Genomic DNA, 18,006 nt, shown 5'->3' with positions numbered 1-18,006 from the left:
ATATTTTCTTTAATTCGCATTGCCGCATTGGTCATGTTTCTTTGAGCTCTCTCGTTGTATGAAATTTATGACCAAATGTCCACCGTTTCGTCCTCAGATCACCACTCTATTTTGCCTCAATAGCCTTATCGAGTTTGATATAGATGCTGAGGCGCCGGAGCGAGCGATTTTGGCGCGAAAGAGCGGCGGGCCCGCCGAGTCAGCAACACGCGCCTCGTCTACCCTCAGAACGTCTCGGTTTCCCGCGGGGAATCAATGGCAAGGCTACCGCCGGTCAGCCTTGCCATTGATTCCTCATGGGCGGCGCGGCGACGCATCCTTTCCTGCCACGCGTGCACACGACGCGGGGCTATAAAACCAGCGCCCCCCCCCCCCGCCTCTGGCCACACCAGCCACCGCGAGCTCTACCTCTCTCCCCGTCCGCCGACGTTCCTCCCCTTCCCTCTCTGCCCAAGCCCAAACCGATGGCCGAGCGATTTCCCGGCGACGCGGCGGCGGCCAACGGCTTCGGCCGCCGCTCGCTCCACGAGTGGGAGGCGTGCCTCTTCTTCGAGGCGAACATCCCGGCGCCACCGGACATGCGCGCGCGGGCCGACGGGGTGAAGGCTCAGCAACGGGGGCGTCCCCATCCCCCCGGTGCCTGACGTCGACGCACGTCCCGCCATCTTCGTCGCCGAGGTCGACCGCATGCGGGCGTCCCTCACGGAGGAGCAGCGTGCCCTGCCCCAGTACACCGCCGACAACCACGCGTCATGGGCGGCGTACTTCCAGCGCCGGCAGGCGCAGCGGCTGGCGTCCACCAACGGGGCGCCGGTGGTGGGGGGCACCAAGAACAGTGAGGGGCGCCGCCTATGGTGGGGCGCCCCCAGCCGCACCCTCCACGAGGTACTCTGGCACCTCGAGGACGGCAATGACCCGCCGCTGGCATACCCTGCCGCGGCGGCCGTCCCGGTCCCCCGCCGGAGCGCCGGGCAATGGATGCCCAGGAGGTTCGGCTCCTCTCACTCCTCCTCCCGCTCCTCTTCCCATTCCCAGCCCGCAGCGGAGACGTCGCTCGGCCAGCGTACCCGCAGCGCAGGCATCGTCATCGACGAGGGCGGTAGGCGCGCCTCCTCCTCGGCTCCTCCGCGCTACGTCAAGCCAAAGACGGAGCCGGGGCTCGCCGCCATGAAGACGGAGCCCGGGCTCGCCGGCAGCGTCAACGAGGAGCTCGACGACGCGGCGGCCCTGAAGTAGGCGCGTGAAGACTGGGCGTGCACGGAGCTGGCGCGCCAGTGCCGCGCCTACGAGCAGTTCGCCGCTCGGCGCCGTGGCTGCGACGAGGGAGGCGTCGTCGTCCTCGACGACAGCGATGATGACGCGCCGCCGCCACCGGTCCGCCAGGGCGACGCAGGGCAGGGGTCCAGCACGGGCGGCCGCGTCAAGGAGGAGAAGGCCGACGACGACGATGGCGAGGATGGCGGCAACGTCGGCGACTTCACCGCGCTCAGCGATTTCTTCGCCCCTTAGCTGTGTTTTTTTTAATAACTTATGTAATGTCGAGTATGTCGAATATATGTCCCGTTTGCCGAACTCAGCCGAATATTTTGTCCAATTTGCCAAACTTTGCCGAATTTCATTTAAAAAAAACACCCGCGCCTGGGGGCGACCCTGGTACCGGCGGTTGGAGACCCGCTCGCCCCTACGTTGATTTTGGCGCCGGCTCGCCCTCAGACGATGATTTTACGCGCCCCATGGAAGGCCAACAGCTGGAGATGCTCTTGGGTGGTCGAGAGAGTTGCTTGGCGTGTGTTGGGTCGTTCTTCCCGGTCCGGTGCGCGGCTCGAGCTGTGGTGTCTCGGCGTTTCACGTACCCGGTCCACTGTTCTCTGCTCGTGCCAGCCATATGTTTGATTTGCATGTGCAACTGGGCACAGGACCGCTCAAATGCTTGTGTGCCCGGGTGGGAGTGTGAGGGGTTGCCTGATCGGTCATGTAGGCAGGGGCGGAGCTACGTACAGCTAGCCGGTGTCACTGGCACCGGATGCAATTTGCACTTACTTATTGGTTTAGTGTGTAGGCCATTCAATTCTTTCATATGTAGGCATGTGTTTTTCTATGTGGACACCGGGTAGTTTTAAGTCTGGATCCGCCCCATGTAGGTTCCTCTTGTGCTCAGTTGGTTGGCGTGGTATGGGACGTCTAACATGGGTTTCCATGCGTTGGATAAAAGGGTGTCATGTGCCCGGTCATTTGGTACCGCCTCTCATATCCTTTTCTTCTTCTTCTTGCAATGGCTCCCCCATTTGATCCATATCCAGCAAGCACAGCAGGTTCCCCTCGCTTCGCTCCCCTCAAATGGAAGGGGTTCCGTGAGCCTATCCATTGGTCCTCCTGTGGGTCGGTGTGAGCGCCGTGTCCATCGTCTCGCGCTCAAGGTAGGTGAGGACAGAGGGAAGTCGAGGGCACCCAACGACTGTTTTCGGTTCTGCCGGGAAATGTCCGGGACGAGGTTGCGGTTACCGTGGCATGGTCTCTCGGGGCATGTGTCGTCTCCCGGGGCATGATAATCAAGGTCCGACCCAAACGGACTATGAATTGGGGAATCCAACTTGCCCTCCATTTAAAGTTGGGACAACATCAAATTCCAATCCGAGCAAGAGGTCCGGCATTCTCAATTTTTGAGGATATCTTGTTGGTCGAAGCTTGGTTGGCCACCACAACGAATTCAATATGCGGCACCGAGCAAAAGGGGAACACGTATTGGGATGATTTGATTTGCTTTGTCGTATTTGTTTCGAACTGTTGAATTGGGATGATTTGTACCGTATAATCGACGTGCATGGATTTGAGAACCCGCATTCTATCGTATTCCAAGCAAGTTTACACTCCGGCTTCCGCTTACCGAATGCTTTTCAAAGGTGTGATCTGTGTGGCTTATGCGCGGTGGATTTGGAAGTGTTGGGCACCTCTCACCTGTAAGATCTTCATGTGGCTCGCTATTCAACATAGAATATGGACATCCGATCGGAGGCTTCGGCATGGGTTATAGGACAATCCCTCGCCTTGCTACCTGTGTGACCAGGAGGAAGACAACGTGGATCATCTACTCGTCCAGTGCGTTTATTCGCGTCAAGTACGGCACATGATCTTGTCCAGCGTGAGGGTTGCGCCGGCCTTAGCGCCGGTGGCGAACGACAATTTGGAATATTGGTGGGGAAGCACCCGAAAACAGCTTGACAAGGAGAACCGCAAAGCTTTTGATAGCTTGGTGATACTGGTGTGTTGGCATTTATGGAAGCAAAGGAATGATCGCGTTTTCCGCTCGATGACTCCACCAACGTCGATTGCCGATCTTGTAATTAAGATTCTTGATGAGCTGCGCATGTGGGCGACAGCAGGAGGGAGTGAAGTTGAAACCATTTTGTGAGGAGTTAACATAGTGCGTGGAGTTGGAGTTTGGCGTGGACTCGGTCGATTTGTGACTGTTGGCTACGCATGTAACACTCTTATATATTTTTTTCCTCTTTTTTATAAAGCTAAGGTACTCTTGAAGGAAAAAAGAGAATCTGTATTTTTTTTTTTAGGATGAATCCGTATTTGAGATGTGTTGATGTGCAGCAGCCGAAATAAGGGGCCGACCGGCGCTGTCTGCAGACGTGTCCAACTTGCCTCGTTCCGGAACAAAAATTGACAGAGACGTGCTGCAAATTTTACAAGCAATCCCCTGCTTGTGACGTTGTCAGTGAACCAGTCAAATCTTACGCCACGTTGGCGGAATACAGAGCAGAAGCGTACACGGTCACCGTAAGCGTTCACAGATGAGACTTTTGTATTCGTAATCTAGGTATTTCTGATGAGACTTGTGTAATCGTAGTCTAGGTATTTCCGAGTCCAGTGACCAATGTAAATTTCGGGGATGAGTAAAGTGACCACGTTTGAACTACACTCCAGTATGTACGAGCTACTCAATTTGATGCACCGTGGGATCGAGTAGACTGCTCACAAGGGGCAGCAATAGTGCATCGCCTCGTTTACAGTTGTTCGAGTTTCAGATGCATGCTTACAAGTACAGTACTAGTAGTACCAAGTAATATCAGAGAAGAGATGGTAACTAGTAAAAGCTTTCCACTCACAGTATGCCATCTTCACAATTCTCGTTGTATAAATTGTATAATGGGAATCCAAGTATACACAGTATAGAAGAGCAATCAACATCCCTGTTTGTGTTTGGGCAAGTGGCCAAACCGGCCATAAGCAGTGGTACCGCCGCTACTCCTAAAATAGTGGCATCGTTTCTGAATCAGAAGCTAATGTCTTTTATCTCCGAAGTAGAGAATGTGCGGTGGCGTCTCACTGAGCGCTTCTAAGCGTCGGGTCGCTTATATAAACTCTTGCTCCGCCTCGTTCCCGCCAGTAGCAGCACCCTGTTGCAACGGGTTTCTCAAATACGGCGACTCTTTGTACTTGGCATACTCCGGCAAATCTAGGGCGTTCTCTGCGATTCTCCCGTCCTCATGAATCCTCTCTATCAAGCTCTCGAGCGAAGGAAAGTTTGCCTGAGCATTTCAAAAGAAGTTAGTGTTACTAGCTATAGTTAGTAAAAACAGAACCTCTTTTTTGCCAGTAAAAATGTCATTTGGTTCTCAGTTACCTCAGGTCGTATGTACCCAACGATAACAAGGCGCAGCTCCTCTCCATAGAAGTCCTCATCAAAACCATGAAGCAACCATGGTTCCTGAAATCAATGCCTCTTAGAGCAAAATAATACAGCTAAACAAGGAACGGCCTGTGTAAAGAGCACTCACGATTGTCTTCTCTGTGTTATCAAAATAAGGGTTCCAGCCGATGCTCATGACCATCTTGTATATGCCTCGCTTCGGAAGTCCAGCCCACCCAAAGTATACACCTGATGTATGATCCGACAGTATGTCGGAAAAGTTTTCTGCAGCCAAGTTCGCTACAAGACAGGTAAACAATTATCAGTGACCAAGAAGAAGAATTGAGCGTGCTACTTAGTACGAGTACTAAGAAAACCAAAAGGGGGAACTGGTAGGGTGTATATTTTAATTTCAAAAGGATACATTTCACCCAAGATGGGATAAATTTTCCAGAGTTTCAAAAGTGTTCTTTTTTATCATGTGAAACTAGTTTCCCTATGACATTTCTATATATCAGAAGAGTGCCAGAAGAGTGCCGCGGCCCTGATCCGAGGCGACACCGATGACGCTGCCCTTGTCGCCGAGCACCTGGGGTGCCCCATCGTCGACTTCCCGATCACTTACTTGGGCATCCCTCTCACGCTGCGTCGCCCCACCGCCGCCCAGCTACAGCCTGTCGTCGACAAGGTGGCCGGGCAGCTGCCCTCCTGGAAAGCCTGGCTCATGAACAAGGCTGGCCAGCTGGCCCTTGTCAAGGCCGTCCTGAGCGCAATCCCCATCCACCAGCTCCTCGTGCTTGCGCCGCCAAAAAAGACCCTCAAGCTACTCGAGAAGATGGAGCGAGGTTTCCTTTGGGCTGGCCACGCCGATGCCAATGGTGGCAACTGCCATGTCAACTGGAGGCGTGTATGTCGCCCAATCCAGCTCGGTGGCCTTGGCGTGCACGACCTCGAGCGCACCGGTTTCGCCCTGCGCACGCACTGGCTTTGGCTCAGCCGCGACGGCGATGAGAGGGCGTGGCACGGCCTCGACCTGCAGTTCTCGCACGAGGAGCGGGCTTTCTTCTTCGCGTCCACAACCATGATGATCGGGAATGGGCTGCGCGCCCTCTTTTGGGAGGACCATTGGATCAATGGCCGCGCCGTTAGCGAGATCGCGCCTCTCCTCTACGCTTGCATCCCCAAACGACGACGCAAGTCCAGAACCGTCGCCGACGGCCTCCACGCAAACCAATGGGCTACCGACATCCAGGGCACGGTTGGCATCCCGGAGATCGGTGAATACCTCTGCCTCTGGCACCTGATTGCCCAAACCAATCTCAGCGACGCGCCAGACCGCCTTTGTTGGAAGTGGACCGAGAATGGAGCGTACTCGGCCAAGTCTGCCTACCTCGCCACCTTCCACGGTTCCACCCATTGCCAGGCCTGGAGGCTTACTTGGAAGTGCTGGGCGCCACCACGGGTGCGCTTCTTCCACTGGCTTGCGAACCTCGACTGCTGCTGGACTGCCGACCGCCTCGCGCGCCGTAACCTGCCTCACCCACCCTGCTGTCCGCTATGCGATCAGGCCCCAGAGACACTGCACCACCTTCTCCTGGGATGCCCCTTCGCTCGTCAGGTGTGGCATGAGATCCTCTCGTGGCTGCGCCTCCCTTGTCCGCCACCCAACAACGACGCCACGCTTCACGACTGGTGGCGCTTGGCTAAACGGAACACGCCCAAGCCGATGCACAAAGGCCTCGCCTCCGCCACTCTGCTCGTGCCATGGATGATTCGCAATGGCTGCGTTTTCGAGAGAGACCGCCCTTCGGTCACCTCCCTGATCGCAACGATCAAGGCCGAGGCTGCTCTTTGGACCAGAGCAGGGGCCCTTGGCCTCCGCGTCATCCTGCCCCAAACCTGGGATGTTCACTAAAGCCCTTGTATTTGCCTAGCAACTCGCCTCCTAGGAGGATTGTAACAAACTCCTTCTTTTCAATACAATGAAACACAAATCTTCTGCGTTTTCTCGAAAAAAAATTAAGTTGACGCACACATATTTAATCTGAGTCATCAAGTAGACCTACCAAAGGTGTCTTATCGTAAAATTAAAGGGGATAAGTCTAAGTATAAACCAAAAACTTAGTGTTCCTAAACAACACACAGTTCAGTTAGTGTCGGCAGGCGTGTGCAGAACATGCGCATGACATCGTGGACGGATAACGTCCTTGTGCTAGTTCGGGGATGGGGCACGAAGGTGTGGACCTACGCTACTGAAATACGCAGAAATGGACACGATGATTTACCGAGGTTTGGGTCGCATGGTTGCGTAATACCCTACTCCTGCTTTTTGGTGTGTTTATGTGGGTGGATTGAGAGCTACAAGTCCTTCTCGGGAACGGGGTTCTTCTACCAAGTGTCCAACCTTTTTCTACTTTCGCCCGGCCCTCCTTTTATAGATCAAGGGGTACAACAATGGCGTACTACCTCCGTCCTGGTTTATTGGTCCCCTTAGTATTTTGTGCCAAACTTTGACCATAGATTTAACTAAGAAAATAATAATGCATGTCACAAAAAATTATATCTTGGATTCGTATTTGAACATAGTTTTTTCATTGATATAATTTTTGGCTACATGCATTAACATTTTGTTAGTTAATCTAAGATCAAAATTTGGCACGAAATGCGAAGGGGACCAATAAACTAGGACGGAGGTAGTAGTTGCTAAGGAAATGCCCTGAGCCGACAGGGTAGGTGAGCACATTAAATGCGCGGTGATGTGTCATCCCCTTGTATCTTCCGGGAGCGAATCCAAATCTTGTCTCCACCACCCCTGGCCCTGGGGATGTTTCACCCCAACGGTGCCACGTGACGCCACAGGTGTCGCGCTTCCTGCAGGGGGCATGGTGAATCACCCATGGTGGCTGACGCACCTCCACCGCCCAGTCTGCATGGGTGTAACGTGTCATACAGCCCCTGACGAGGCAGGTCTGTCTTGCCACGCATGAAGTGGATGGGTTATGGTGCCTTCGGTGGTAAGAAAACGCAGCCGTTGCCGGAGGTTTCGTTCCCGGGCCTTGAGTCTTCGATAGTTCTGGCCAAGGAGGGATCTACCTGTGGTCCGCATGTGGTTGACCTCGTGGACCAACTGTTCACGGTACCGACAGTTAGGTGCTCACAAACCAGCTTCAAATGATTGATGTATCTCAAAAACACACAACGCCTATTCTACAGGCATGGGTTTCTCTAGCTACTTTTCTAGTAACGCAAAACACAGAACTGGTATTTGGAAGTAGGCCAGCTAGCTGGGCAACATCTGAAATAGTCTATCAATGAACAAAATTAATAACACAGTATCATGAAAAAAACATTTATAGAAGTGATAGCATGTGAAGTCGGTGAATTGTTCTAGACATTTAGGTTTGAAAACTTGCTAGTGAAATCTTTAATTATATAATATGTTCCACGATACCTGTTGGTATTCCTAGTACTTTAGAACCACGGCCAAATCCTTTGATCACAGGTCCACCAATAAACCATGGGTCTATTGGTAAGGTACCTTCAATCCCTGGGCAAAAAATTGATGAACAGTAAGTTGAATATGTCCATATTGTTCTAAGATAATGATAAACAGATAGTCCCAAGAGTTAGAGCATACAATCATTGAAGGGTCGCAAACCCCATTTTTCAGGCCTTAAGTCGAGGAGGGAGTTGATAATCTCATCAGCTGAACTGAATTCATCGGTCCTTTTGGGTACTGAAGGGACAGCTATGACATGCATTCCTGCAGCTTTGCCAGCCGTAACACCTGGCCTGGCACAATCATTAATTGAAAATGTTAAGCTAATATGGTTACTAAAACACTCCACGCTAAAATATAAGTTTGGAACCAGTAATGTGAGTGTAGATATGGTGGATGTAAACATAATATCTACATAAATATATGGAACAGCTATGCATCTGCAATTCTGCATAATTCAAAATTCTGTGCTGTGCACATTAGCATAGCTTTCTAATTAGTGTATTATTAAGTAAATTCATCAAGTTGTACCACTGTAAGCTATTATGATGTGGAAGATCATTCATGTCAGAATTTATCTGTCAAAAGGACTGACATTGTTCTTTTACAACATAAAGCAAGAATAACATTTCCTGACATTCACAAAATCTATCAGATGGTTACTGAAGGTATGTTTTTATTGCTATGTAGCTGGAGACGAGAACCAAACTTCCATGCCAATTCAAGCATATCCAAACATGAATTTCTGTTCCATCAAAAAGTGCATGGTGTTCCACTGAAAACATCTATGTCTATATTATTACATAACCAAGGCAGAACTTACACGGAATCCTCAATTACTAGGCAATTTGAAGGATCAGCATTCATTCTTTTTGCAGCTTCCAGAAATCTTGAGTATCACCACACCAGCAGAACAGGAGTAACTAAATGAGATCAGTTTGATAAATCTATAGGGTATCAGTAATGAAAACATTATATAGCACATTGCCTTACATATCTGGGGATGGCTTTCCTGACTCTACTTCATCAGCACCAACAATTGCAGAGAAATACTCTTTCCATCCTATACATCATAAGAGTAAACTAAGTACTGTATCATTCCACCAAATACAAAGAAGGACACGAAAAAATCCAGGTATCCCTAAAGCATGGAAAAATGGAAAAGGATACCTTGATGGCACGAGATTTTGGATTCAATGTTTGATCTTGAAGAGTTGGAAGCTAAAGCAGCTGGCACCCTGCTGCTCTTCAAATGTTTTATTAACCGATTAGCTCCAGGAAGAGCTTTTATGTTGCCCCATCTGCAATATGAAATTTAATATGCTACTCATATATCTGAAGGAATACAGCCGCAAGTGAAAATTACACGGGCCAGTTTTTTTTCAAGAAAAATAGTGCACATTACAGCATGAGAAAGCTGTAGTAGTTCTATCATCATGCCCAATACCAGTCACAACCTTACGACAAGTTATTGTAAGAAAATCTTTACAAATGATCTCATTAGACACAAATCCTTTTCATTTCTATTAAAGTACTTTCTGCACTATACCCAAAATTCACTTTACTGTTTAAATTGCATCAAAGGAGCGTGACCAAAGAACTAACTTAATTCTGCTGCTGATTTACAGAAATTCTTCTGCAGTGACTTGCCAAGTGCACTGTTCAATCTAAAAGCATACCAGACATACACAATGAAGCCTATTTGGGTTTGAACCCGCCTTATGGTATACCAGATGCTTGCTTCTAGATGTAGTACCATAATTTAAGTATGTACTGATAAAACAGAGAGAGATATTGAAATCAACCATATATATAAATCGCATTGTTACTCATAACTTAAAAAGACTGAAATAAACAATCTACTTTATCAAGCGAATGGCCTGATGCAGCCACAAAATGTATAAATTTTCCACTACAGTAAGATGGTAATATGCATTTTCCGAAACATAGACAAGTATGAAGAGGCTCAGTGAGATTACTGCTCGCTGAACATTGGATTAATCAAGGAGAGGAACTCTTCGGTGGAGTAAGGGAGTCCGTAATCTTCTAAAACAACAGCTGCAGCTTCATAAGGTGTCTTTCCAACAAATTTGTGAGCTTTCTTGCTATCCCACTTTTTCCCATTTTTAACAAGAAATGGTTTCAGCACCTGGCTTACAATGCAATCTGCCAAATGGTACGACCAAGGTAAGCAGGAATGGGTATTCGGCATTTATTTAACTCGGAAAGATCAAACAATGGAGGAAATTTTTGGAATTCACGGTCACCTGTGTTTAAGAGGGTACCATCCAAATCAAGAATGACATGGGAAATAAGGCGAGTAATGGGCTTTGGTGCTGCCATTTCCAAGGACGGATTAGCTAAATGCAGCAAGAGACAAATTATTTGGGTAGCCCAACCTGACATGTAGCAAAAACTATTCAGTCACACACCAAATTAGTGATACTAAATCATAAAGTTAGTTAATCCGGCAATGTTTTTCTGATGATTTAATATATGCATATAATTACTTATTACAAGTAGGAGTGAAAAGCAGTAGCCCATCCTATCCTTGGTTTTTGAACCTGAGACTATTTTTTCCAAAGTTGTGATGGTACAGACTACGGACCGCTATTTACAGGAGCATAGAAAATTCGTTTGGCACTAGTGTTTGGCTGGGCTGACTTATGTAATCACCTCCCGGTAAGTGTGCCGGGTGTATGAAGGCCAGTGTGATTTTGTTAGTCGCTGGATGAAAACAACCTTACCTCGATGGCCAAAGACTGGGACGGGGTGAAGACAGCAGGAACACGATGTCCCGGTGAGATAGAACGGGAACGGCGACGCGCGTGAGAGGCGGGAGGAGGGGGTGAGGTGGGGTGGGGGTGGAGGCGTGATTGAGGCGCCCGCGGTGACTCTTACGGCGCGGCGGCAGCCCTAGAGCCGCGCTTTCCCTCTAGTGCGGCTGGGAATTTCTTGATTTCAACCTCCGCCGCTGGCCGGCCGGAGCAGAACCGATCCGGATAGGCTTATAGCGTTCCCTTGCACACGAAAAGGCCGATCTGTACACTTGGATTTGGAAGTGATAAGAAAAAGAAAGGATTATACGCCGCGAGGACGCGTACGTGCGCGGCGAAGAGACGACTTGGGTACTGCTAAGTTTACTGAAGGAGAAAACGATGATGGAGATGGGGAGCAGACGAAGGAAAAACCTGATGATGATGCTACAGTTAGTAATCAAGACCGGCTAAATTTGAGAAAGGGAATGGGAGTTTAAGAGCAACTACAATGGAGTGACCCAAATGGACACGGTTTTTGTCTGTTTTCATCCGTTTGGGTCGCTCGTCCGCGCAGCGGACATGCCGTGGACACGTGCCGACGGAGGATGTATCCAACGCGGGACACAAATGCAGACACACGCTAACGGAGCCCCTGCTTGCCCCGTCTCCTCCAACTAGCGGCGCCAGCGCCGCCATGCCCCTCCTCGCGCGGCCCCTTCATCACTCCCTCTCGCGCCATCGTTCCTCTCCGCCTCCCACTCACGAGATCCAGCCGCCGCACGGCATGAGATCCAGCTGACGCACGGCGCGAGATCCAGCCGCCACCGCACGGCGCGAGATCCAGTCGTCGCCGGTGCAGGACGCGAGCTCGAGCCGCGGCCGCACAACGTGAGCTCTAGCCGCCGCCGCCGCACGACGCGAGCTCTAGCCGCCGCCGCACGACGCGAGCTCTAGCCACCGCCGCACGACGCGAGATCCAGTCGCCGCCGTCGCACGACACGAGCTCTAGCCCCGTGGGCGACAGAATGACGGTGTGCAGGTGGCGCCGGTGAGCATCCTGCGTCGGCGGCCTCGCCGGTGAGCGCGACGGATGGCTGCGCCAGTGGCCTCTCTACTTGTTGCGGCGGTCGTGGAGTTGCCCAGCTCGTGCCCAGTCACTGGTACGTGGGACCAGGGGGAACACCAGGGCGGACACGAACGATGGTAGCGAACGGTGGGAGCGTTCGCTTCTGTCCGCTTCGTCCCCATTTGTTCCCAGATTTGGGCTAAGTTTGTGTCGGGGACGGACAACAAGCGAACATGTGCGTCCGTTTGGGTCATCCCGTTGGGCCAAGTTTTATGTCCGGATGACCCAAACGGACAAAATGGGTCACCCCATTGGAGTTGCTCTAATGTACGGAATTGTATTGAGATTAGATATGGGATAAGTCGTTTTATTACCTGCTTGGCGCATTATGGAAATTATGTCTGAGAGTTTGAGGAGAAACTGTATTCTCGTGTTTTGGTTCATGGTAATTGACAAAGAAATATACGAAGGAAATTAACGTGAGGGGTAAAAAATGGCTCACTAAAACAATTCCCTTCCAACTCTCACCCCCTCTCCTGTTAATAAAATGGTGGGAGTTGGAGTCTCAAGACCCATGACTATTTCCTTATGAACTCCCAATCCCTCTAACTAAACAATAGATTTAAAATCTCGTATCCCTTCAATTCCCATTCCATAGCTCTAATTATCCCAATCAAACAATAGATTTGAAGTATCTGGTTCTCTGGTTGTTGTACTCCCTCCGTATTTTTTGAACTAAAAAACGTTTATACTTTGGTACAGAAGCAGCTGACGGGGGATCCCTCGGTCCCGTTATATGTATCACCAAGGAAGAATAATCAGAGACCTAAAGACATCTCCAAACGGTGACCCCAAAATTATCTATCGTATCCGTCTGCGAACTGGGGATCTGATCCCTGGCATAGATGCGGGAGACCGCCATCCAACATTGTCCTCGTATATTTGGCCAATAATTAGATCTAACCAGACGAAAATTGATAAAGTCGGGCAAAATTCATTGAAGTTCGGACATAATTTTGACAGTTTAATAAAAAAACTAGAAAAAAAAATCTAAACCCTATACCAGACGACCACCTCGTACGCGTGACTGTCCTGCCCTGCCGCACCATCGTCGTCCCTCCAGCGGCGAAACACCACCGAAGGGCCGCAGCAACCTTGTTCGACGGCTGCATGCCGCTCGCGTAGGAGCCGCTCCACCTCCTGTTGCGCTGTGCAGAGTGTCGCCGCGGCCACTGCCGACGTGGCCTTCGGAGCCCTGGTGGCGACCTTGCTGCGACCGGCGTTGGCAGAGCAGTCACTAAGTGACCACTCCTCGCCAATCTCGAGCTCGCCGTCAAGGAGGCGGCGGCGCTTGGCGGCCATCTCAGCGGTTGTGACGGAGCTGTCGAGGGCCCACGCGTCGGCAAGATTGGCATATAAAAAGATATGTTCGGCCATGTACGAGATTAGTTTTAGTTTGTTTTCAGAGTTATGAAATATACAGAAAAACGTCCGAGTTAGGGACGACCATATCTTGTATCATCTGTGATTTTCCATCGTGAAAATTTATTAGCGACGGAGGGTTGATCATCACATCGACACCTATGTGTTGATTCAAGAGGATCATTATTTTTATTCATGTATTTTCGTACGCGGGTGAAAATTGTTCTTGAAGGTTGCGAGGAGGAACAAAGAGACGGACTGCTCATCAAACATCGCCGTGAAAGATCGGGCCGTTTTCACTCACGAAATAGTGTCTCGCTAGTCCGTGCTTCATCATAGATCATACTTGGAGTTCCTCGAACGTTGATGACGATCCTGCAAACCGCCCTCGAATAATCCCTCGAACAGAAAATCGAAAGCACGGTCTCTCTACTTGGTTGCAAGCGTACGATCTTCACGATCCGCTAGCGCTTCACCGTCCAGAGCTAATCATCGCTGGAGAATTGGAGGGAGGAGTTTAGAACCACACGGGACTTTTAATTATAAGGATTAGAGATGGTTAGGGCTCGCTCTAATTAGTCAAAAAGGACCAACTAGAACGTGTACTAGATCAACTAGAGGAGGCACCAACACTTGTATATCCATATGGTAGAAATCCTCTAGTATATATAGGTTAGAGGGGAGGGAGAGGGCAGCCACCAAGGTGGGAGAGAGTCCCTTTTGGTGCGCTAGCCTTGGGGGGAGTCCCACTCCTTCCCCAAGTAGGATTCGAACACCCCCCCCACACACACACAAGGAAACGGGGGGCGCCACTTCCATATGGGCCTATCTAGCCCATATTTCCTTCCACCTCTTCACCTTTTAAGGCCCGTTGATATTTTAATTAAATATAAAATGTTCTAAATGTTTTCATACGATTATATATATAATTTAACATCTCCGGAAATATTATATTTTGCACCTATATATAATTAATCAGTAATACTCGGTATTACCCGATACTCACCGAAACCCTTCCGGTGACCCTGAAACGCTTCCGGAACCTCTTGGAACTATTCTGGATATTCATGAAACAATTTCATGAATATATTCTCATCACTCTCGTCCCGCTAATACTCAGTAGATCGTGATTACCTTAAGCTTGTGACCCCGTAGATTCGGTAAATCATAGACATGAACGAAAACCCTTCGTTTAATGACTGCTAGCAGAACAGTGGACATCCATATCGGTCCCTGCGATTACACGAATAATAACCGAGTGAACCTTTGGCTATCATGTGATGTTCCCTTTGCTTTGCGATACTTTTCAAAACCCGGTGTGCATCGGTATCCTCCTGAGTAATCACCATGCTCACTATACTGTTGCTCCTGTTACTGGTTTTGTTCTTCTTTCTCGTGACATGTTCCGCCATCCCCGTGACGCAGTCACCAATGTCTAGCCAGACCCGTCACACCAAGAGGTCCCTTATGAATTTCTCTCCATCCTCAGAGGAGCAAATCCCACTCTCGAGCTATCTGGTCACTTTGTCAAACTTTCTGGTGAGCCTGAAAGTTATCGTTATGATCACCTTGTTACAGATTGTGTTTGAGCAACCCTAGAGCCCACTGTCCGGTAGGAAGTGACCGAGACACTCTCATGGTCTGAGGAACTAAAACACATGCTAACGCTCTGTGTTATAACAGATGATTTTAGATGATATAATCACATAGTATAACAGACAAGTATTGGGTCGATTCAATATGACCATTCTTCTAACGTCATACCCTCAATGTTGTTCTAGGACTATCTTTACACTTAACGATATCCTAAGACCCGGAAAAGTTATCACCAACAACACTTAAGCCGGTCTTAGAGGCGAGACTGGGAACATATTGTTATTGTTTATCATTTCACACATGCATATGAGTTTTCCACTGAATCGCATATTCTAGGATCATAGCAGTTATAGCATGAAATATAAAATCTAAATTATGAATAAAAATATATAATAATACAATATTATTGCCTCTAGGGCATATTTCCAACAGTCTCCCACTTGCACTAGAGTTAATAATCTAGTCGCATGGTTTTCAAACACATATGGCTTATCTGGTGTTGCTCATACTTTGCTTGTGGTAGAGCCTTTGTCATTCTTTTGACATATTCAAAACTCAGTAATATTTGTGCCGGTCTTGTCTGTTTTTAAGGATCTCAATCCATCTTGCTTTGAGCTATAACATTTTATTCAAAATAAAATATTATTAGACTAATTGCACTTAGAATAACACCAACCATATCAAGACTCTTCTTGACTATATATTGTGATTGGTTTTATCATATTTTGTATTCACCCATTTATATCAAGACTTTTCTTAATTGGACATATTCATAATATAATGTTTATGGGTTTCTTACAAGTTTTGTAATATTCAATTATATCAAGACATTTCTTGATTTCAGACAACATTGAAAACATCCAATGTTTCTCAAACACATATTTCTACCATTATAGAATCAACAATATTGTTCATAAAACTAACTTATCATAGCCCGATTACATCAATGAAGTTGGTATTCATATATTCTCAATAATGAACTTTCAACTTCATTTTCTCAAAATAATACATTTATTCTTTTGAGATTCTTGACATCTATTACTAACATTTAGTAAAACTATTGGCCCTTCTATATATATCATAACTATAAAGATGAAATTCCTTTCATCTACCCATGCTTATTAATTGATTCTCATAAGCATCTAGTTATATACAATTTGAGAGAAACAATTTCTCTATTTAAACCTTTGTCAAAATATAAAACTTTTTAGCTCAATCAGACATATTGATATATCTTTATAAATTCTTTTATGCCCAATGTTTTGCATTGCTATTTGATGAAAACATGTTTCAAAACTATTTTATTTTGTGCTAAGAAGCTTTTGTATTATCCCCGTTCCATAATATGTCATTTGAAGTCGGAAATATTATATTGCTCCCACTGAGTTATATATACAAAAGTGCTTTTATCATTTTGATAGGATCAAAATCTCAATGACAACTCACTTGTTTATAATCTTCAAAACTCTTTTGAAGTTTGCACATTTATTCGGTGTCCTCGGGATTTTAAACTTTACTGGTTGTATCATTCATACATCCTTTCCTATTTAGGAAATTTGTTTTGATATCCATTCTATTTACATCATACTCTTTGAAGTATCTTCCAAGTTCTAAACTTGTTTATTATGTATGAAAATTAACAACTAAGTTCTCACTTAATTGTATATGAATTTTCATTTCGGTGTGAATGGCTATGTTCCATTCCTTTGAGTTGGGCGCCGCCATCACTTCCCTGTAGTGTGCTAGTTCATCTTCTTCCAAGATGAATATCTCATCATGAAATTTCAGAAAAAAATCAACAATATTCCTCATTTGCATAATCTTGTTACAAGCTTTAGATTTTCTACATCTAATGCAGTAACTTATGGTTTATTTTGCAGATAATCTATCGGAGCAACTTCCGGTGTTAATTCTGCGTATTACCATGAGAGATTCAATAATCTTCTTAAGTTGTAATGTCCTCCCACTTATTTATTTGACAAGAATGCCCTTTCTTAAAAAATGTTCATTTGTGTAAAACATTTTGCCTTTTTAACATTTCAATTGAAGGAACCCAAATCATGTTTTTGAGATATCCTACAATTTAGCATTTATCTGGTTTATAATCTCCATAACTCATTTGGTTTTATTAACTAGACTAATATGTGGTGCTTTATTTAGTGTATATCTTGCTCTTTTAATCATACCCCAAAATTTTATAAAAGCTGATTGATAATAAAATAATTCCACAATTATTTGAGTGTTTTTGCTAAACTTATGACTTACATAATTTTCTTCCATCTTGAAGAATCACTTTATCCTTTGTCATAATGACCTTTATCTTCATTTAAAAAATTGAACTTTTCAAATATATTCTGAAATTCCTTTGAACTACTCAAAATATTTCAGATTTTAATTTTAAGTAAATCGTATTTACCTAATCATTAATGAAGCATAATTATTCACCGCACCTTGGCTTATTCATCGGACTTCATACATCACTATGTATTCCATTATTTGATTTCTCAATTGAGAGAATCCAATACTTCATCTATATGAAGATTATTTCCCAATATAACCAAGCAGTGCCACATTTAAGTGGAGCTCATCGGTCTTCTCAAGACGTTTAGCATTAATGTTATAAATTTCAAATCAAGATTCATGAATAAACCATCAAAATTTGAGGCAAATCCAAACATATTCTTATAATCATTTCAATAACTATTGTTTGAAAACTTTATAAGAATATCCATTGCATAATCCAAAACATAATATATTACACAATTACAGAATGTAATAACTATTATTTGATCCTAAGATAAATCTTGAAGATAAAGTAAAGTCATGATTCCATTGATTTTTGAGTAGCGATCCCATCACCATCCTTGATTAGTATCACATCTTTATTTCTTCTCAACTTCTGAGCTTTCTGTAGTCCCTGCATCAGATTGCAAATGAGAGCAATCGATTAGTATCAAGTACTATTAACTTATAGAAACAAGAGAAATACCATTAACTTTGTATAATTTTTATACCTTTACCGGAA

The 18,006-nt window shown here is 46.5% G+C and overlaps 1 protein-coding gene across 2 annotated transcripts; it reads right to left on the bottom strand.

Moving 5' to 3' along the window:
• Nucleotides 1–4,124: 4,124 nt before the first annotated feature.
• LOC123120214 (bifunctional riboflavin kinase/FMN phosphatase) lies at nt 4,125–11,348 on the bottom strand. 2 transcript variants are annotated; one of them, XM_044540214.1, is made up of 11 exons: nt 11,330–11,348; nt 10,406–10,537; nt 10,118–10,304; nt 9,309–9,439; nt 9,132–9,201; nt 8,962–9,027; nt 8,277–8,431; nt 8,091–8,186; nt 4,788–4,939; nt 4,634–4,717; nt 4,125–4,538 (listed from the first exon to the last, which is right to left on the bottom strand). In XM_044540214.1, exons 2-11 carry the CDS (start codon nt 10,479–10,481, stop codon nt 4,362–4,364), a joined length of 1,194 nt encoding a protein of 397 aa, XP_044396149.1. In that variant the 5' UTR covers nt 10,482–10,537; nt 11,330–11,348; the 3' UTR covers nt 4,125–4,361. The 2 variants fall into 2 exon arrangements, with proteins under 2 accessions (XP_044396149.1, XP_044396144.1); XM_044540209.1 differs by lacking the exon at nt 11,330–11,348 and adding an exon at nt 10,886–11,300.
• Between the last annotated feature and the right edge of the window lie 6,658 nt (nt 11,349–18,006).

Source organism: Triticum aestivum, chromosome 1B (genome assembly GCF_018294505.1).
Source record: "Triticum aestivum cultivar Chinese Spring chromosome 1B, IWGSC CS RefSeq v2.1, whole genome shotgun sequence".
Lineage (NCBI taxonomy): Eukaryota > Viridiplantae > Streptophyta > Magnoliopsida > Poales > Poaceae > Triticum > Triticum aestivum.
This window is presented reverse-complemented; position numbering and strand designations above follow the sequence as displayed.